We start from the raw sequence: 22,209 nt of genomic DNA on the forward strand, positions 1-22,209 counted from the left end.
CAATTTAGTAAAAAACAAGCTCAGAAAAACGTATAGAGATGAACGACATCACGGCGATCTTCAAACCTTTCATCATGTTTCAGTCTGAACGGTCAACTTTGATGCTATAATCTATGTCAAGTGTACCACTCTTTTGGTCAAATCTGACAGAGATGAAGCAATCGCGATTTAGTTTCATCGCCCCGACCCGACAGAAAATAATGCAGCTCATGGGCACCTGTATAATCGTGGCGTGAACGTATCCAATAGCCGTCCACTGCATGGGCCATTGACCGTGCATCGCCAGCAAACAACGGTTTTGGACGTCACGAGAGCATTTTTCCACAGTCTGTGAGCGGTTGAGTGATTTGGGTTGGCTGCATAGATCGGAATCGAGTTGATTTCGGCCGAAAACAGTTCGAAAAGTAGTTTTTCGTGTTCCGTCCGAATTGGATCCGCATGTTGCCGGTTTTGTCCATGGCAATCAGCAGAGCTGTGGTGGGAGGCCGTATAACGCCGGGAACACACGGCATCGTACGCAGGGCTAGGCGACAACATACTTCCAAAAGAGATCTATCGTAAAATATCGTACTGCAGGTCAACATACACATCACCCATTCATAGGCCTAGAGGTACACAGATCAACAAACAAACAGGGAGAGGCAATCTGCTTGAAACCATAGTCCGTTTGTGTCTGAACTCATCTGAGACTCGTGTTCAGTAACCGTTGGTCAAGTATTTTGCTCAGTTGTAAGAATCGTTTATTCATTGTTGACATCGTAATCGATCGGATGTACACAACAAATGTTTGATCGTTTTGCACCTTTGCGCGTCCCCTCGTGATTGGCAGCTGTTTGAATGCTTTCATCTATTGTTTGTTGGACGCTTCGAACACGGCATCGAAGCAGTTTTGGCATCAAAAATCAACTTAAAATGGAAAAAATGAGAGAATTTCGCCAACAAGGTGATGCCACAAGTATTCACAAAACGTAATATGTTGGAACAATGCTTTAATTTACACCATGGTTGTTGAAAGCTCCAGATTTTCGGGAGCATTCGTTGACGCTGTTATCATGTGCCACTCATGTTGGATTATGAATGCCCAGGGAGATAGGGGGTATTTATAGGCTCCCCCTGCCTTTAAAAACCTTAGCGGATAGGGACGCAAAACAAAGAATTTAATTACTTTGGCCTTACTACATTCTCAATGTCAAATATTTTTGATCTCCGACCGGCCAAAATATTACCTCTGTCATGTTATGCTATCTGGACAAAAACAGTGTTAACATTTATTATCACAACTGGTCTGTGAATTTTGCCGTCTATCTACCGCATAAATAAAGACAAATAATATTAAACAGAAACATTAGGAGGTAATGATGATTTAATTCTCAATTAAAGAAGCATTTGTAAATAAAGATAGGCTCAAAATAAATATTGAGCAATGAGTTTATAAAATTTCAAGGCTAATGGCAGACAATCTGAAAATTTGTAAACTTTTGCAAAATTCTTTTATGTGTGTCTGTATCTGAAAAAGTAGACACTTACTTCATATATCAACAGATCTAGACTATTGTATAAGAAGAAAAACGCAGACAACTTGGCTATCTGTTGATATATGGAACAGTTCTTTGCCAATGACACACACCTTGCAATGCCATAGATTAGGGAGCTGTCATTGTTTACGGCCTTGGGGTTTGGGGAAGTCTGAGGGGGTCACTCAAAAGATTGAACGCTACAAGGGGGAGTTGCTCAAAACGTGGAGAGGAAGAAAAGGGTTACTGAATTTTTCGTGTGAAATAAATTGAAACACCTCTCAGATTGCACCATTGCACACATCAATTTCTCAAAATTTTCCACACAGACAAAGGGACAGCCCGATCTGACACTTCCCCCTCAGCCTCTTGCGAGTTCTCCTCCATGTACTTTCAAATTCTGCCCAGCCAGATATCCAAGTGAAAACCCCGTCTTGATACCCTTCCAAATGAAACAATACTATATGGTTGGATACTGGTTATAGCGCGAGCTTTGATATCTGCATTTTGGTGTGACTTTGAATTTTCTTTTGTTGGTTTCACCTTTTTCATCAGTCATGAGATAACCGATGATAATCTAGCAGAGTACATCAGGATTTTAAACGTAACTACATTTTTGTAAATTTTACAAATACATGTATTTATATTTAACTGGGGATCTGTCAAAATTTCTGTAAGAGAGGGGTTACTCAAATTCATTATGGTTGGCAGGGGGGCCTCTCGAAAGTTCAGGGTTTCCGATGAAATTCCTTCGACCACCCCGGCCATAAATAATGACGGCTCCCTTAATATATTGTAACCGCATTGGGACTGAATGCTATAATTGAAAATTATGGTGTTTCTATTTATTGTATTTAGGAAACGAACCAAGAAGGTCACATTGCTATCAAATGGAAAAGTGAGACCTAGTGCCCTTCATGTATATGCTGAAACTAATTAATTTATATAAGATGACACATTATTCATAATTAGTAGCATACCTGTTACTTTCATCCTGTGCTAAAATATAAAGATTAACGTAGTTTCTCTGGTAAATTTTCCTTTTCATTTTCATTTCATAAACTAATGAGTTTCTGTACATATTAACGTTATACAATAACACATACATACTTGTACCAGTATAAGATGAATAAAATATGTAACGATATTCATTTTGCAGAAGACTATGCAAGTTGGAAAGCTGAAACACCTCAATATATCGTTTTAAATGAGCAACATTTAAAAAAAATGAAATCTTTGAAAATGATTATAATATCTACAGCTACTGTCTCTTACGACAGTGTACAGCGGTGCATTTGGAGCGTGCCTAGATTTGGTTCAAGTCTGTGATTTAGGAATGGTTGAGTGGGGTCAACGCGATGATCTGTGTTCTGTTTTCATGTGAAATGTGTGATATTAGGGTGTACAGGATGAAGGAGAGTTTCCGGTAGAAACTAACTCACTACTGCGCAGACTCAAAGATAACGTAATCGAGCGCTAGGAAAACATGACCTGGGCTGCAAAATTCCAAATAGGTTTGTAGAAAATAAAAGAGACACAAGAGAAACTGTTGCAAATTATTTTTTAATTCACCGATTTGAACCAAGTCTAAAGCGTGCCTTGTTCGCTGGTAATCTCCCATTTGGGTGACCACAGTAATACTAGTGAATCAAAATAAAAAACCGATCACTCTTTTATCCATGAAAAGATAAATTGTCAATTAAAAGACGGCTGTGCCTTACATCATAATACTGAGGCCTTATCAGAGGATTATTTTTCAGGTAACAAGCATCAGAGATGCGATACATTCATCCTGGTGGTGCCTTTGACTCAACAAGCAAGCCATTGATCTGAGTTTTGAAAGACCTAGCTATTGTCAGCATTGGTTATTACATAGCAACGTGTTCACCTTGCTTAAGCAAGAGGTCGTTTTTTTATTTACAAAACTATTTACACATTTATTTACATATTTATTTATCTCTATTTTTTGAAGGATATTTCTTTTTTCGGCATATATTACGAGTGAGCGTATTCATAAAGTAACGGTGGTTGTATCAGGAGTCGAAGCCATGCTCGCAGTGTTAGCGCCATAGTACAGTATACTGTATCTGGACAAAACCTGTAATCTTGCAAAATGACTGGTAATCCTACTGTTCATTTGCCATAAAGCTAACAGTTGACTTTTTCTATGATAAAAATGTCCATTATTATAGTTCGTAACGAAGATTACAAATTCATGAAACAACAAGATGAAAAATCGTTTTCATCTTGATATACGAAGATGTATAATTCCATAAAAATGAGATGTATCTCTTTAGAAAAAAATGCCTTGCCCTCTGTAATATTTCCTTTCGATTAACAATAAAAGGTTGACATTGAGTAAAAATTTAAATTGGTTACATCGCAATATGCTACTGTGATATATACTAAAATGAGAGTCGTTTCGGTTCGTACAATCATAAGACAGGCATCCACTGTTAACTCTTCTCTTCAAAATGCGTGTATTGAGGTCAATCAGAATCACTTCAGAAATAAATCGGACGAAGAAACCTTCGCATTCCTTGCCATCCTATTTAACATGAATAAAAAGAAGTCATGGAGACAATATTGAAAAAATGTCGGATCAAATGAAATGACGACAAATTAAACAACTCTTGATAGCTTTTAAGCAATCTTACACCATTCGATGATGTAATTATATGAGATCATTTATTCTGAATGTCGCACTAATGATCACATGTTATAAATCATGAATTGAAAATCTCTGAATTTATTGGTTCCGAAAAATTGACCGTCGACATGTCGTCTAGGAAATGAATATATTAATTTAATTATAATATACAGCAACCTACTTCTTCTTGACGACTACGATGATGATGATGATAATGATAATGACAACCAGTCCACCAAGGATTGCCCCGACAAGGATGTAGATCAGTTCTGAAAATATTCATAAAAACACTGCATCACGCTGGTTTCATTAAACATATGGTTGGTTAAAAATACAGAATTGTAATTATGATAGGTTCTTCTGACCAGACTCACACCAATCATCCATTCTGAGAGAGATAACCAGATGTGAATTCACTTTACTCCTGTGTTTTTAGGAGGAACGGGCGTCTTTGGACTTTTACCTTTGAACTGCTCTTTTAATTTTGGGACTTCGTATCGACGACTCGCTCTCACACCTAAGTTTTCTTGTGCAACATCATTTGCGATAAAGTGATTTTACAGAGATACAGTCGTCGGAACTGAGCTCAAAGGTCGTATGGGACCCATACGACCAATGTAAACACTATATCCAAGGTACGATGATGATTGATGAAAGTTAAAACATGTTTGTCATAATCTACATCATATAAATTTAAATGTTGCAGATATGATGATGGGGTGCATCTAGATATCGTGCACGAAACATATTGTTTGTAAACAAGAAACTCGCACAGGCGCAGTTCCAACGAATGTTTCCCTTCATAGTATAACATAAATTGACATGCATGTTCAAGTCATGGTATGCTGTTCTTGAGAATTAAAACTTCGACTAAAGTCATTTGTTGCACGCCTTTCAATGACATCAGTGTTTAAGCTTGTCTGAGAAATAGCCTCGGACACAGAAAAAAATCAAATATCAGATCATATTGCAGAACAACTCTCTCTACCGTAGATAGCTTTTATATTGTGCCGGGGGGGGGGGCAAAACATGATATTGAAATGCATTGTGGGTAAAAGGTCGAGTTCTCACCACAGCAAGAGTCGCAGATGGTGAGCTCTATATACTTCAACACAAATGTACTTGCTGTCATGGCAAAAAGTTCAGTTTGACCGTGAAACTAGCTAAGCACATTCATTTCTCATCTTTAAGGCATTTCTGGCATTAAAATTCTGTATAACCTAAAACTTTACATTAGCGTCTGTAATGGTGTCTACTATCTGCTCAGAGTCGTTATATTATGGTTGACCACCTTGGAATTTTATATTTCAGGTACCTAGAATTGACACGCATATGAAAGGTATCGTGTTTGTCCTTGCAACAAGTTTGAAGAAACTTGGGCAGGTTTTGTTGAACCCAACGAAATTTTGGAAGTGCTTACTCACGGCCTGAAAATATTCAGATAAAATGACCGCATGCATGACTGCTTTTTGTTTGTGTCAATTATTGAAATGCGGAAAGAGAATGCGCCAGAACTCAAGTTTCCTTCTTGCAAGATTGAAATAGTCTGCCGATCTATTCCTTGTGCATTTCCACTAAGCTAGGAAACAGAACGATTTGGTAATGGCTGAAGCAATTGATCGGATTTCAGAACTTACGGTTTGGACTACACTTGGGGTGGCCTTTGTCATAACAATCACCGTCAGCCTCACAGACATCAGCCTGCAACAAACAAAAAACAAACAAACAATGAAACGACTCATAAGAAGCGACGCATAGACAATTTTACATGTATATTCAGCGCCTATAGTACAGTTATTATTTCGACTGAGATTTTGCACTTATCCTCTGTACGTCGCATTGCAAAAGTTACCCTCCTTACGAGGAAGAACCGTTTTGATACTTCGATGCTTTGATACTGCTTGCAATACTATGAGACCTGTATAAATGAAGATAGAGCTATATTTACCCGTCTAACGCAGTATCCCTCGGTTCCGTTGCAAACGTCGCAGTTTGGATTGAAAATGATAACCAACAACTCGGCACTGACTAACTGACCGTCGTTGCTAATGGAGATCAAAGACCCGGATGGTTGAGTTGATGATGCTCCGGAGTCACGTCGTCTACGATTACTTCGTGTCGTACACTTTACTTCTTCAAAGGATACAAACACTGCACCTTCTGTGCGTGAAGTTTCAGTTTTGGTGAAACCAGTTGAGCTGACCTACCAGGGATAAAATGAAGCAAATTAAATATATTCTAAAGATGAGTTATATCTAAAATCAAAAGTGCGGAACGATAACTACAATAAAACTTATGTAAATAAAAGTGTCCGTCGCATTCCCTTTGAATCTGGGCTAATTACGGAAAATTCTGTGAATAGCCAGATATAGCTTGACGTAAAATCGCATGCGTCATGCATCAGACGCAAACATAGACTTTACCAAGGACTGATCTCAAGTGTGTCGATGAACGATAGATTGCAATATTGAACGGAAATAGAGTCTGCTGTTTATAGACAAGATGTCTGGTTGTACCAGTCTCTAAAATAATTGATTAAAGGATTATAATCAATAATGGTAAAATTCGTGTTAAGATGTTTTTATGAAATGAAATTAAGTCACAAGCACACATCACTGATAAAGCCAGACAACACAAAAATAGGAATCTTGATATGGAAAAGAACAACAAATAAAGTAAGAAAGGATATTATTGAAAATCTTGCTTGGTGGTTTGAAACACTGTATTGAAGAGAATATTTCACTATCACAGTCGGAAAACTTTCATTCAAAGATTTAATTTCACCTTGCTCGACATTTAAGATACATGAATGACATACTTCAATGGTATTGATGTGGCATGTCAGTTGGTCGGACTCGGCGAAGTTGTCGCCGAACACCGAGACGTAAGTGCAATCATCGGTTTTCACATCACAAAGTCCGTTCTTGTGTGCCATGTACACCGTGGGTTCTACACTGAGGTCAACCGAACAGTCAGTGCCAGCAAAGCCATCGTCACACACACACTGACCACCGGTACACACACCTTTACCATTACAATCTGACGGGCAGAGAATTGAAAGTATTGCCAGTGGTGGTTCTGGTAGTCCATCAGCGCCTGGTGTCCACAAACTTGTATCCTTCGTCAGTCTTTCTCTGCATTCGCCTTTCATTAACTCACCGGCAGGGTCACCGTACTCAAGGCTATCTAAAACCTACAAAATGCAACATACAGTGAAAATCAAACAGAGTGAGAGCTCACGATAAATGTATAAACATGATAACGAAAATTGGTATTAAGGATCGAGAATGTAACAATGACTTATCGACTATACTACTCATAGATGAGACGATTTCACAATCGTGACACAAACCTGGATTTTTCCGCATCTAGTATATCATTTGATTTTAATCTCCTAACAAACTAGCTTGAAAAGTTAAGCGCTATCATGGAATGATGGTTACCTTGATATCAGTTTTGCATGTTTCCATAAAGGTGTTCATGTCATCGTCGGAAATGGCATTGCTACACGCCACACCTGCCGGAGAATCCTTCAACAACGCTTCGCAATACGACGTTGCATTGGCTTCAGTTATACCAGATTCTGTAGGCCACGTTGGTACCTGTGTATTAAAAAGCGAGAACATCCTTCAGACACTGAATGCAGCGCTTCAGGATTCCTGAATAATGGCCCCTGTAGGTAATGAGCATTTTAATTTCAATTTTAACGACAAGAGCTAAGGTAACATGAAAAGCTCAAGAATAAGAATTACGAATTGTCATCGAAGCAAGCCAATGGCCTCGCAAAACCACATTACCAAAAGCAAACAAATTAATCAGTGAGTGAAATTAAGCAACCTATTTTAAAGCGTCCGTGATCATCTTATCATATTTCAGAAAAGCCGCGCTATAAAAAGATAATATTTTTGTGATAGACGGATAACTAACTTTTCATCAGAATTCTCCAAAGCATAAACGGAGAACGATAGCTGAAACCGTTTCGATAATACATTTCCATTTTTAAAAAACTACAACAATAAAATATTTAGCCCTGCCTACTCAATGCACTGTGCACACAATTACAATGTTATTGATGACAAGCGACCTTTAGTCCGGACTAAAATCCGGCTATCAATAGTTACTAAGGGGCCGTGAATAATCAAAAAAATGCGCACGGTAAACGAAACTAAGTGCATTTGTCCTCAACCCCCTCCCCTAAACGAAAGTTTGGAAGTGCGAAAATTCAACCAAGCCTGATTCTGTATCTGCATCCAACAATCGGTAATTAAGTCGCTATGAAATCACGCTTACTCTGCCGACCGTTTCCCCCTCTGCATACCCCCTCTAAAATCAATCTCTGTTCAGCGCCAACTCAACAATGACGCAACCAAATGAAACTGTGTATCCAAAGTGTGAGAGATATCAGCCACAGCCAAGTCTCAAAATTCCGCTTGGCAACTATCAAAAATCGCGTTCGTAAATACTTACTGAAGGTTCGAAATCGTAATTGAAAGAGAAGGAAAGATCATTTGTTTCATCATCATTGGCACGTTTCCTCCTTCGCTTTCCAGTTTCATCGTCATTTTCATCACCATCATCTTCATCATCATCTACTTCTTCTAAATAGTCATCTGTTACGTCACAATACTTAGAGTCGCAGTTATTTTCATCACCATTATCATCACGTGTCAGGTGAGATCTCGCGCGATCTTGGGTGTATCCACACTGCTCATCGACAGTCACCTCGTTAAAGTCCATTTCCAAAGTGAAGGTAAGACCAGTTGGCGTACATGTGCAGTATTCTTGAGGAGGTGTGTACGATTGGTTTGTTTCTGTTTCTATGTCTTCTATGTCATCGAGTTCTCCGTAAAACAGATTCTTGCCTTCTGGTGTTCTGATAGCAAGAAACAATTTATGTTAAAATATATAAATATATATATATATATATATATATATATATATATATTATATATATATATATATATATATATATATATATATATATATATATATATATATATTAGGAATTACGTGATAGAAACGTGTATTTGCATGGAAAATACGGTCTGCATCACCAAGTGACACAAATGTGGTGAAAAATGTCAAGATCAGTCACATTGCCCTCCTTTTGGTGCCAGTCAATTTGCAGGACACTGGTTAAACTGATACTATTTTCAAAACACGATTTATGTAAATACAGCAGCATTTACGGTTATAGAAGAGAATTCTCTGAATACATCCTGATTTGAAATTGAAATACATTGTCATTCAGTAGCATGTCATACTCGATAGTAACTTATTATTCTACCATATCCAACCACTTCTGAGAGACGTAATCTTTGTGTTACGAAAATTAGTCATAATTATTGCGGATTAATCAAAACATCATGGGTTCGTCTCAAAATATGGACACGCGAAAAAGTTTTACGTGTCTAAGACCCGACCTTCTTACGAACGAAAATGGTATGTCTCGACATAGGTGTAAGATTTATTTACAGGAGAAACTCGAATAAATGCATCAAAACGTTGAGAGTGAAATCAAAGTTAGGCCCTGTGGGTATTATAAGGAGTTCATATGTGTGTTTATTTGGCATTTCCATTCTCCCTACTTTGATGTGTGCTTTTCAAACAGCTATAGCTAGAGTGTTTTTGTGTATGTGTGGTGTATGTGTGTGTGTGTGTGTGTGTGTGTGTGTGTACACACACACACACACACACACACACACACACACACACACACACACACACACATTATCGTGAATTGTTGTTAATTGTAATTTTTTATGTATTTACAAATATGCAAAAATCGATAGAGGTTTACCAATATATAGAATGCGTTTTTGGCCATGTTCAAGACATTATCGCAATTGCAAATAAGATTCTTTTCTTGATTTTGTTAGGATTAAAGACTTAATGCTATTCATGTAAACATGTTATTCCTGTTTTTTCAAAGCATTTCCATGGAAAGTGAGTCATAACTATTTTTCTAAACGACGAACGGGATACTAATATGTAAATAACATTGTGATATTCAATATCAGATTAGCATTTTTTACCGAAATAGTGTTGCACTAAATTGCACGTACGACAGTTTCCATGGAAAATGCATAACTCACACACACAAATATGCCAGTTTAAATGCTCATTAAATGCGACAGTAAAGAATCCATTTATGGCAGCATAATGCCGTAATGATGAACCATAAATTTGGCGTAAATATCAATTATAGGTATACTTTATGCGACATTTTTGTGTTACATTTCCAATCAATACGCAGAAAATATGTAAAAATAAATTTGTCATATATCCGATATTTCAAGACGACATAAAAACATCGTAAATGTATTAAATGTGACAACATTAGCACATATATTCCACATAAACGTAACATTTTTTGTATATATATGATTCATTTTGTGTTGTGTTTACGTAGACATATATAAGGTATTTGCGCGTTTGAAAACATTTCCGTCAATTCCATAAATTGTATAATTCCGCATAGCAGTCATTCCATAAATGACACACATACACATACCACAAGTTTGCTGGGATGCGCCATAAATATGACATAAAGCATCAATTTATGTCACGTTTCTTTAAATTTAGGTCTGCAGAAATGAGTTTTTTCACCCTGTGTATCTGTCTACTCTTATGTTGTCTTTAGAATATCTTTTTACTACATGCACTTTGCTTTATGTCTTTTTCCTATTGTCTTCAGAAACCTTATAATATATTAAAACTAATTGAAGAGAAAAACTCTTTTTGTGGTTTGATTCTTTTTTTAAATTAAGCTCATATCAGTCTTTTCAATTCGCAATTCTTTTAGGTAATCGGTCACATCGTGTCTATGATCATCAAGGTTCTGGACCAGCCTCCAGTGCAGAGGGCAAGGGTTTAGCTCACTGACTTGCAGAACTGAGACCAAATAACGATGAATTCACTGTATGATACATTTGTACATGTCTTTTCTGAACCTTGAAGTATGTAATGAGAAGATACCACACCAGAAGACGAGTTATTTAAACGTTTAATTGATTCTGTGTACAATTGTATTCTTACCCTTACCTCCATGTCTCGCTGAAATCATGTTTTGTACCCCATCCTGACGACTGGGAATATATATTATTCTTTGTTTTAAATGGACCGTGACGTAGATCATTGCCTGCGTCCTCGTCGCAATTTCCACAAAATCCAGCATTAAGAAAACCATAGTCGTCACTTCCGGGGGAATAATAAACGCCCAGGTACACCTCGCCCGAAATTGCAACGTATGCTCCGTTCGGAAAGAATATCTATGTTTATAGCAAATAATAGAAAACAAACATATTTTGTAAACAAGTAACCATGATCATTATTTGTTGATGCGAACCAAATAAATATGATAAATAGTTATCCTGGAGAAGATGAAGTAGTGGTGCATATTTATAATAATTCGACACATTGCATCACGCCATTTAGGTTCGTTTACCCTTCTCTTTCCTTTAGGCCTAAGGTAGAACGCACCTCGGGGACAGACATTCGGACTCTCAAACTTTTACAGTTCTCTTCTGATATACCACATGTGGGGGTTCATTTTAAAGCTCTTGGTGAAAGAAAACTTTTCACCGGCTTAGTTTTTCGAAATTCGAAAATTTTTATTTTTTGCCATAGAGTTAACACAGGGATGGCGGCCATTTTGAATTTCTAATATCGGTAAATCTTGGGTAATTTGTTTCTCTAGTACCAAAATTTGCACGGTGACCCCCTATTTTTATTCTTGATTTTGAAAGAGAATGATTGAAAGATTCCTTGAGGAAAGTTAGAGCAAAAGTTTAAGTCTTTCACTTTCGAGATGCATATTACCTTAAAGGCCAAACTTCAGAAAGAAAAACTGGCAATATCCTGATTGACCTGCTTACTCTCAATGTTTGATCATGAAAGTACAGGTACTAGTTGTGATATTGCCATTAGTCAGGTTCAAATCATTCGACATGCTCTGGTCAAAGTTGGACACGATCGACCACACTTGTTATAGTACTTATCATAATTTCAATGTAAAATTTCGTCCAGCATCAACAAAGATCGCGATTGGCAGATTTTGATGTAATTTCGTCCAGTCGAATAAAGAGACATTCGGAATAGCCTGATATATCTACAGCGTAAGAATGAAAATTGTTTGAAGATTTACCTTGAAAGTTCTTCCACTGTTTTCTTTGATAAGTCTGAATCCAGGTGTTAAATCTCCTCTTTTCAACACTTTAGCGATGAGTTGAGAAGTCTTCCTGTAATACTCATATTTACGATTTCCCCAGAAATAAACTACAAGCTGTAATGTAGTCTTACATCTATCGATGATAATGGTGTCATCACCCACTCTAACAGCAACTCCACAGTTGCAAGCCACTGAACCACACTCCGTTAAACGTGTTTGGATCTTGAAATACAATATCGAGCTTGTATGATGGCATTTGTATAAGATAACGTATATATCGCACTTCCACTTTCTGTTACATTCGATGTATTTTCCAATATATTCTTATTCTTTTTGTAAGATGCAATTGTTTGTCTTCTCAAAATCATGTCGACATGACATTAGTACAATTTAATTGTCTACACAGTCTGTATACTTAATGCCCGATGTTGTTGTTGACATTTGAATTGCAATCTTGACAACATAATTCATTGTTTTACCGGAAAATACATCAAAACAGCTTATTGAGCTTTAAACTATCGTTGTCGAAACACTCAAGTTCTTAGAAACTTTGCATTCTTTCATGACTACCGGTAATGACAAAACTTGCGATGAAATACCGACAAACTTTTCTTATGAAGAGCTAAACCTTTTATGAGGTAGCTGCTATTTCCATACACCAGCGAATGCTAGCGTGTTACCAGCGCTTGAATTACGGTAGAGCACTCCTACGAGTACTGGCATTGCAGTGATTTGAATGTAGAGATTAATGAAAACGTAAATATTTCTGAAATTAATAGATTGTACATCTTCATTGCTCTGTCAACATCTTTCTTGTATCTTCATATATCAAAATGTACTTTGTAGAGGAACGATTTTGAGATCTCAGCTGACAGGAAAATTACTGATTCAGTCTTAATTAGCTGCTTACATTTTTGAGAGCTAAAATTTCCAATGTCAGCTGTACAAATTTAAGAGTACATTGTGATGTATACGATTTACCTAAAGGAAGATGAGAACACAATTTTTTCTCATCAACTTGCTAATTACAACACATTTTTACTTTTCTGCATTCATCCACCTCGATAAAAGTTAAACATAGGTATTGTGATAGAATGATTGAATTTAAATGACACTTAACAAACTTGCTTGAAGCCATTTGCTTCTGGTCTCTGTCAGAATTCACATTATGACTGTAAATATGTTTTTACCAACTTAAAATATTCCACGCTATGAGTAAATTTAATTCAAAGAATTTGTTTGGTTAAACTTGTGCCAAAAGCAATGCGTGAAAGGGATACTGAAATATCTTTTTCAAGACAATACTGAAATATCTGTTTCTCACATTCACTTTACAAATAAATATGAAACTTACCTCAAATGGATAAATCTCGTGCTTATAGAATATATATTCACCTGGTTTGTACACGTCGTAGTAACTTAAATAAAATGAAGAGCCAAAAATGAGATACATATGAACCAAAAATGTTTGTTTCGTTACGTGTTTCTTTTCCGTGACAAACCAAAATGTAATGGCATGAAAGACCATTAAAAAGTTAAAGATATGATAAAAGGAATTGGGCATAATGACATGGGATAAATGATGGTGAAATAGACCTCGATAAAAAAGTGAAAACTGGAGTTGTAAGGAAAAGTGGTCAGCAGTAACACACATGAATAGCAACAAGAGAGAAATTGGCATCAACGGCATTTTCTGACAATACGCTAGGAATATTGACGTATTTAGTCTTACATTAGACAGTATTCAGCACATCAAAGACTCGTGTGAATTCTTTACTTACACTCCGTCACATGTCTGATAATGAGGATCGCCCATACCACTGCATCTACGAAATATCTTGTCCCGATCCAGCGTCCTCACCTGGAAAGAATGTGTATATTTTGGTTTTAAAGTTTTTAAACGAAAAAGTCTTTGAATTACCGGTGCGAATAATGAGAATTTGTCTATACAACGTTGGGAGAATCATAAGTGTCCTTGGACTTGAAAGATTTAGGGAGGGATCAAAAGGGTAGCACTTATAAAAGATCATGGCCACAATTGGCAACAGGTGAAATAACATGCCTGGAATACGCTTTAAAATTGTAATAATACAATCAGCATGGCGTTCTATTGAATAGGTCAGAGTGCTTACCGAATGGATAATATCGGTTTCACGTTCCAGCGCGATGTTATAATGCCGTATCATGCTTAACTAAATCCCTTGAGCGCAATATTTCGATGACGTCATGCTTTGATGACATACAACTGCACATTTCAGTACATCCACTGTCACTGGTCGAAATAATACAACGCCAGACACATTAACTATTGAATAAATCTAAATAAGGGCATCATCAAATACATATACGCGATACATCAAAGCATTCGGAGCACAGTTTACAACAACAGCCATATAACTTTGTCACGGTTCGTTCCTCATGTAAATGACGGGTTAGCCGGCAGTACACTGACAAATATAATTGAGTAGTAAAATATTCTTATGCGGTAAATATTTCACAAATTTCAATCAAATTCAGGGCAGTCATCGTCGGCAAAGTTCTATTTTGTTTGTTCAAATGTTTGTCCAAGTTGTGAGTTGATTGAAAATAATGTTATGTACCTCGCAGTTTTGATAAAAAGTGTTAGATGTTGTTACCTGTATCAAGTGTATCAAATGGTATCCACGCCACAGCGCTGGTGACGAGTCTTTTACAGGTAGAAAACCAAGATACACTGTGCCATCACCGTCTCGGAAGAAATCTCGTCTCGCTTTGATAGTGAGTGTTATATTGCCGCCTGGAACGGAGTTAGAGGGCGTCACCACAGCGCCACAAGTGTCCTTGACAACGACGTCCGGATATGGCTTGTAGAGACCAACACGGTCAGTGACAAACACAGGCAGCGATATCTGACATGAATCACACAGCAGTGGTATACTGGATTCTAGCTGTATCACGTACTCATTAGCGTTCTCAGACAGTTCAATGACTTCGCCAAATGTTCCTTTCACCTACAAGTGTAAGATGGAAAAATCAAAAAGTTCATCCACTTGTAATGACTCGTATGTGTACTAGCCATGAGGTTCAATAAATAGTTTCATAAAATACGGCGTTTTCGATTGGGTTCGAACTCACAACATATGGCAGCCAGTCACTTAGCGGAGAAGCAATATGTCAATTGAGTGCATTTTAACTTACTTTAACACCAGCAAAGTATGATGAACTTCTCTTGGTTTCAGTGACGTTTCCGTCGGATGATATCTGAACTTCACAGTGAATCTGATAACAAAATTGACGATACGTTATTAATAGTGCTCGTGTGTCTTGATAATGGAAGGCTCCAATGAGTGTCTTATGAGAAGTACCACCTCTTCGTTTTAGTTGATTATTTTCAATCGCACGACGGCGACTCGCTGTCACACGAGTGGCCTTCGTGGACAAAGGAAGTGGTGATACCGAACAATAAGCTGTGTTTATTAAACTGAAGGAACACACACGCAAACAGAGAGAGAGAGAGAGAGAGAGAGAGAGAGAGAGAGAGAGAGAGAGAGAGAGAGAGAGAGAGAGAGAGAGAGAGAGAGAGAGAGAGAGAGAGAGAGACAGACAGACAGACAGACAGACACAGAGAGAGACAGAGAGACAGACAGAGAGACAGAAGGGGGCTAAGAATCCTTTCACTTCATCTGTCTAATGGTTGCAGGATGCATGAAAGTTAAGTAACAGATATTATTACTTTGTACTTGAAGTAATTTGATTTATTCATAACGCTCTGCTTTAGCATCGAGCATTGTAATTGCCCAAGAGGACATACATACATACATACATACATACATACATATATATATATATATATATATATATATATATATATATATATATATATATATATCTGTGGTAACAGAATTAAAGGCATTAATACTTTGTACTTGTAATAATTTATGTTATTGTCTTATTGTTTATATCAAAAACATAGAAAGTGAATTGGTGAAAGGTTTTAAGTCAGTTGATCAGTTTGGAATCAATTAGTTAGAACAAACCATTGATATTGAAAACCAGCTTGTTCGTACACGTAGTCGAGTTTTTTTGCACTGTCCTGTATCTTGACCATTGGGAAGCCATAGTACGATGTTTCAACCACGTAAGACTTCACTAGATTTTTATTCTAAGTTTACAGAAATCCAGTGTGTGAGATCACCTGAGTTCTATTGACATTTGCATAGTCGCAGTTATTTGTGGACGAGAGCCTGTCATGTGCAATTTTATTGTTTTCAAACAAATGTATTTCATTCACTGTATCTCGATACATCGCGTCAACATATCTGTAACGTTTAAATTTTACGATGTAGACTACGACAAATATGTTTTAAGCTGCATCGATCGCCAACGTACCTCGGATACAGTGTTTGCATTGGTTGTACGGGTACTACATATACAACCTTTGCGCGCATGCAGTTCCGTCGACCCGTTCCCTTTAATGGGGTGTTACTGTCATTCTTTAAATTCAAATGGAAATTTTAAGCGATATCTTGCAGTGTAAATATTTAAACAATATTTCTCCCGTGCGATAAATATTATCGTTGAAATATGCAATCAGCAAGAAGACCGAGGGTCTTTTCATTACTGTGTTAGGACCCTGCGTCACGGTATCAACTTTCTCTACATCTGATCATGGCAACGATGTGAAGGTATTGTCAATACATCATGGTCTATTCTTGTTAAGCCACCTTGGTGCGGAATAAAAATTGTCAACAAGAGAGAATAGAGATTTTTAAACAGAACTCTCGTATCTTAGCACCATGGTATATGAACAGCCCACTTATGAGATTGTAAGGATCGCAGGTTTTGATTGTTATGTACGTCCCAAAAGAAATCGACCCAGTTTCAAATTGTATAAGTTTTGAATGCATCTGTGTATCATCGACGACAACCAATACAGTCTAAATTCAGGTCCGTGCTATGGAAACTCATTGTGATGTGGTATTCTATCTGCAGCCTTTGTCGGTTAAAGTCGTACAACAGTCCTCTGCGGAGTCTTTCATCGGTAGGTGTTTCAATCTTAGGGACGGACTATATCATTATGTGAAGGTTTGTGAAATAGTGCTGCTTACGGGTAGGTAGTACTGCTTACGGGTAGGTAGTACTGCTATAAGGGTAGGTTTTCATTGAAAGTTAAATTCCTGACACGCCCTTTCCTGTTTGACACTAATACGAATATGTTGTCTTTCATATAGATCAATTAATCATTGTGTACGATACGTAAATGCTTGCTATGGTTGCGAAAATTTGACGTAAATATCTCCTTCGTTTCGTTGGTTGTGTTTATTTTGATCATCGCCGTAGCAGGAATTCACAAGCTGGGAAGTCAGACCGATTTGTTAACACTACCACAGCCAGAATAATTTTAACCACATACTTTTAAAAGAATTGAATGATAAAGATCATAAGTAACACACGGGCATTAAGAAAATTGTGAAGTTTTCTACTTTTCTACTGCTATTATTAGACAGACACGCCTCTCAACTTCAAATGTTATAAGTATTATACAAACACCAAATAAACGAAGAATACAAAGCTTTGCCCAGGTATAAAATCTTAAAGTTTTTGAAGAAAGGTCTTTTATATTCAGGTTGAAAGGAAAATCTTTGATATTTTCATGCGGCATAGCATCCTTCACTCGTTTCCTAACAACGCCTTTGTCGAGTTGTCGGCTAAAGGTCGGTCAGATGAGGTCAAGACACTTTCAGAAGGCATTGTATAGGAGATGTGCTTGTCCAATTGTATGACCTCCTTTGTCGTCCCAGTTTTTTTTTTGTAAATCCACAACAACAGCATTCGATGAACGGTCTCGTAGAAAAGGGACTTTTTTGTGACAGTAGAGGATCCTAAATCATGTCATGGCTATCTTGGGATACTTGCCTGAGAGGTAATTGAGTACACAGTGTTGTTATTGACGCTGATTTCTTAGCCCTCGCAATCTTTTGAAGTGTTCCCTCGACACATAGATAGGCTCCAAAAATTCTATCAAGCACCCACTCAAAACATTCCTACACCCATGCAACTGTTCTCTGAAGTGACCAATTTTACATCTTTATATCTTTTTTACAAGTGCTATAAAGTATTCCCAACCCTACCATTATCTTGCTAGCGTTGTGTTCAAAACAAAGGCAGTGGTGGGACAACAGATCGCAGCAATATCTCTGCCTCAAAGCCACTTGAACATATTGTCTGTCTCCCTGGTTTATCGACACTGTCTCGCTGTATGTGTGTGTCTCTGCCTCTGCTTGTATACAAGTTATACCCCATCCATCGTATCTTTCTTCCTTCCCTGTCAGTGATTTCTGCCATTTTCTATAGGAAAAATTGCCAAAATTTTTTTCTGTTTTAATTTGAATAACTCGGACACGCCAGCTCACACAGTTTTCGTGAACGCAATCCGTAAAATTCAATAAATCACGTGCGTATAAGGTAAAATGTGCCTCGGGGACAGATATTCAGACACTCAAACTTTTACAATATTCTTTTTGCCTACCACTTGGGGAGGCTTATTTTGAAACTTATGGAGTAAATAAAGTTTTCACCTGCTTGTGAAATGGGGAATTGTATTTTCTGCCTTAGAGATAATACAGCGATGGCGGCCATTTCATATATCGGTAGGGTAATTTGTCTTTCTAGTACCAAAATTTGTGCAGTGAATCTCGAATTTTATTCTTGAAAGAGAATGGCTGAACGTTCGCTTGAGGAACGTTTGAGCAAAAAGTTTGTCTGTCATTTTCCGGGCGCGAACTACCCTAAAGGTGAGACACAAACTTTGTTAAAAATTAGGTCAAATGGGAGAATTCAGATTATGGATATTTCCTTAAAAATAACATTGCGCCTGCAAATATCTTTTGAGTCTGACAAACTTCCAATTTATCTGAAAGATTTAAAACAAAACATTTTTAGCTGTAGGCTTTAAGAATATGAATGATTTTACTGTGTCTCTTGGAGTAATCGTGATCACAAAAAAATTAAATTATATCTGATAACTTTCATTATCACATGGATGTGACATAAGATAACTAACCGCAGTTCCCATTTTGCCGAGCCATGATGACTGAAGCATGACAGATACAAGTTGAGTTGATGTTACAGATTCTGTGAAGATGACGTCATCATTTGCAAACCATCGGAACTGTAGCGTGTCGCCGGCTGAGGCGGACTGAGACGATAGACTGCATTCAAAGTTGACATCATTGTTGTTGGTTACCATCTCTAAGGACAGATCTGACAGGGTAAAAGAAATACAAACATCATAATCACGCGATCGATCAAAAATTAGCAACAATAAATGACCGTAAAAAACAAAAGAATGAAGAAATATGCCATTTCCAGTTATGAAGAGGTTGAATTTTAAAGAATTTAAAGTTCTTCTGATTCATATTTCCCGTCTTTCATGAGTTCAGTCTCGTTTATGGAATAAGTTAGTACGAGGGATACTCGTCATACCATTGCATTTCTTCGTTTACCATTGTAAACCGACCTTTAAATTTTCATTGGTACGTTTATTTAGAATATATGTATTCGAACCGTGACGTTAAGACCATAGATTTGGCAATGTCCCGAGCGCCGGTGATATCCTCATTCAGTTCCCATAACTCATGCCTGATCCCGATCGCAAAAGTTGATACAGAGTAACGTGTAACTAGTTTCACATCGCCGAGTCTTTGCAATCTTGACAAATCGACAAAATTGTTTTAGCTTCTTTTGCTTTTTTTTCTTCCATTTTCGAAGAGATGTCATTTGTAAGTCTTAAAAACACGCTATTGTTCACAAGTATATTGCTTACCCGAATCAGCTTGTAATTCACAACACAGTCCCGTTGCTGACGGTGGACATTCACAGTAGCTTCCTTGGATGGTTCCTCCATTCAAACACAAAGTATTGCATACTATCATCTCAGTGAAGGAAGCTCCATTTTCCCGAGTACACAAACGTGTTTGTCTTCCAAAAGGTCCACAGGACGCACTGCATGGTGTCCAGTCACCACAGTTATATGGCGGATATTGAGGGTACTGCGGATAATCAGGATTTTCCTCTTCCTTAAAACCTCTTACGATTATGAACATCGACGCCAAGACCAAGAAGGCAAAACCCTGAAAGTGACCGTGCATCTTGGGGAGGTAATCTCGTACAGCAAACAGCAATTGAAGAGCTGATGATAGAGTGTACCCGAACTAAACTCGGGAAGATCACCGACTTACAGTGTTAGCGATTTAGAATAGCAAGCAATTGAAATGCGACCAATCAATCGCTCAGCCTCAAGTACGCAATTGTTGAATACTATAATGAACGTCAGTTTAAGAGCCAATACCTATACCGAGATAGTGAATAGCCGTGTTCCAAATACTTCTTGTATTGACTCTCTTTGAAGATTACCCACTTTCAGTAAAAGAATCAGATATACACTCAGCAGAAAAGGAATAAAAACAATTAATTAAAATGCAGCAACTCATTGAAATATATATAAGTCAAATTCAAAGACAGAATCAAGACAAAGAACTGAAAATGCCATTAACCAATAGCCTGCTCTACACCAGGGTGCAATGCCTACTGCATAGGGAAGATCAACAGAACTCTAAAAAGAATGTCGTGCAGAACCTATGAAGACAGACCGATCGGCTTCATAGTACCGACATATAAAAGAAAATGGCCATGACCTCCACAACTGATCTCTAATCAAGATAAGGTTATTGACAAAGAAAACCACACAGAAAAAAGAATACTATTGGAAGCTATGTTAAAAGTAAACAATGTCGGCAAATATTAAGCTACAGTGATGTCATAACAGCGAGTGAAAAGTTTAATATTCAGTCGACTTTGGTATGCTCATTACCAGCTTTTTCATAACTCCAGTTTGCGTCAGCACCCTCAGGCTGGCTAGCTATTCATATTCGTGCCTTTTGATCTTACTGTCAGATCAAGTGTGTGCACTGAAGAACAACAGTTACTGGTGATTTGCTTGAGACGTGTGTTTTCTCAATGCAATGTAAAAAAAGAAATCCCATATAATATAGTCGTAATGCTTCATTAATGAACATACATTACGCGTTAAGCTAAAATCTTCACCGTACGAAATAAGTCTCGAAGTCACAAAATGTGGTTGCAGTTCAAACTTCGATTGCAACATTTGTACCATTCGCTCATTTCTTTTCCGCGCCATGTTCGAAAGAAAAGCGTGCAGGTAGATTTTCTACCTTTTGGCTGAAAATCTTATCCCATCATCATGGCGAAGAGTTTAAACAATCAATCAATCAACCAACCAATCAATCAATCAATATATAGGAATATATAAACAAATAAATATCTGGGACGACGATAAGTAAATAGCTTTGGAGGTATCACTGCCATAGAAATAGTAATAATACCAAAAGAAAAGAACGAAGATTCTATCATTTGTCTATTGCAAGGTATTCAATTCTTATCGTTAAGTATCTATTGAAGGATATGAAAACAATTGGGCGACACTTTGTATAACGATTTATTGGGTCACAACATTCAACATCGTACCACAATATACTTGTTTAGATCGTACTCACAGAAAGTCATTGTCAGGGACGATACTTACCATAGCATAGCGTCTCCGTCAAATAGCATTAGTCTATTAAATACGTCTCATGATGTGGTGCTTATTTAACTGTCAGTTTATACAATGAACCCATATTATTGCTTTATCATTTACATGTACGCACGCTTCTACACCAGCTTCTATAACCTATTCGTACAGATGAAAATGAGAACTCTTCTGCCATCGATTGGAAGGACTTTCAGTGGTTATCAACTACATAGCAGCTGAACTTAAATGAATTTCAGTCAGAATTGAGATAGAAAGAATAGCATTTAAAACCTAATCGGTTAGC

At 37.4% G+C, this 22,209-nt stretch overlaps 1 protein-coding gene across 1 annotated transcript; it reads right to left on the minus strand.

The window, feature by feature from the left end:
- Window positions 1–1,347: 1,347 nt before the first annotated feature.
- On the minus strand, window positions 1,348–20,572 carry LOC139139841 (von Willebrand factor D and EGF domain-containing protein-like). The gene is made up of 15 exons (XM_070708782.1): window positions 20,139–20,572; window positions 19,377–19,576; window positions 15,512–15,592; window positions 14,971–15,324; window positions 14,116–14,195; window positions 13,689–13,752; window positions 12,311–12,556; window positions 11,209–11,435; window positions 8,632–9,037; window positions 7,608–7,766; window positions 6,983–7,357; window positions 6,113–6,367; window positions 5,802–5,865; window positions 4,346–4,433; window positions 1,348–4,062 (listed from the first exon to the last, which is right to left on the minus strand). The coding sequence occupies exons 1-15, from the start codon at window positions 20,461–20,463 to the stop codon at window positions 4,014–4,016; spliced, it is 2,973 nt and encodes a 990-aa protein (XP_070564883.1). The 5' UTR covers window positions 20,464–20,572; the 3' UTR covers window positions 1,348–4,013.
- Window positions 20,573–22,209: the final 1,637 nt, after the last annotated feature.

Source organism: Ptychodera flava, chromosome 9 (assembly GCF_041260155.1).
Source record: "Ptychodera flava strain L36383 chromosome 9, AS_Pfla_20210202, whole genome shotgun sequence".
Classification (NCBI taxonomy): Eukaryota; Metazoa; Hemichordata; class Enteropneusta; family Ptychoderidae; genus Ptychodera; species Ptychodera flava.

Bases quoted from the DNA above. Each gene is read 5' to 3' on its own strand.
- LOC139139841 (XM_070708782.1), bottom strand. From the start codon at position 20,463: ATGCACGGTCACTTTCAGGGTTTTGCCTTCTTGGTCTTGGCGTCGATG. The intron at 15,325-15,511 runs GTAAGTTAAAAT...TTACACTTGTAG, and splicing joins CATACTTTGCTGGTGTTAAA to GTGAAAGGAACATTTGGCGA. The intron at 6,368-6,982 runs GTATGTCATTCA...TATCCCTGGTAG, and splicing joins GCCACATCAATACCATTGAA to GTCAGCTCAACTGGTTTCAC.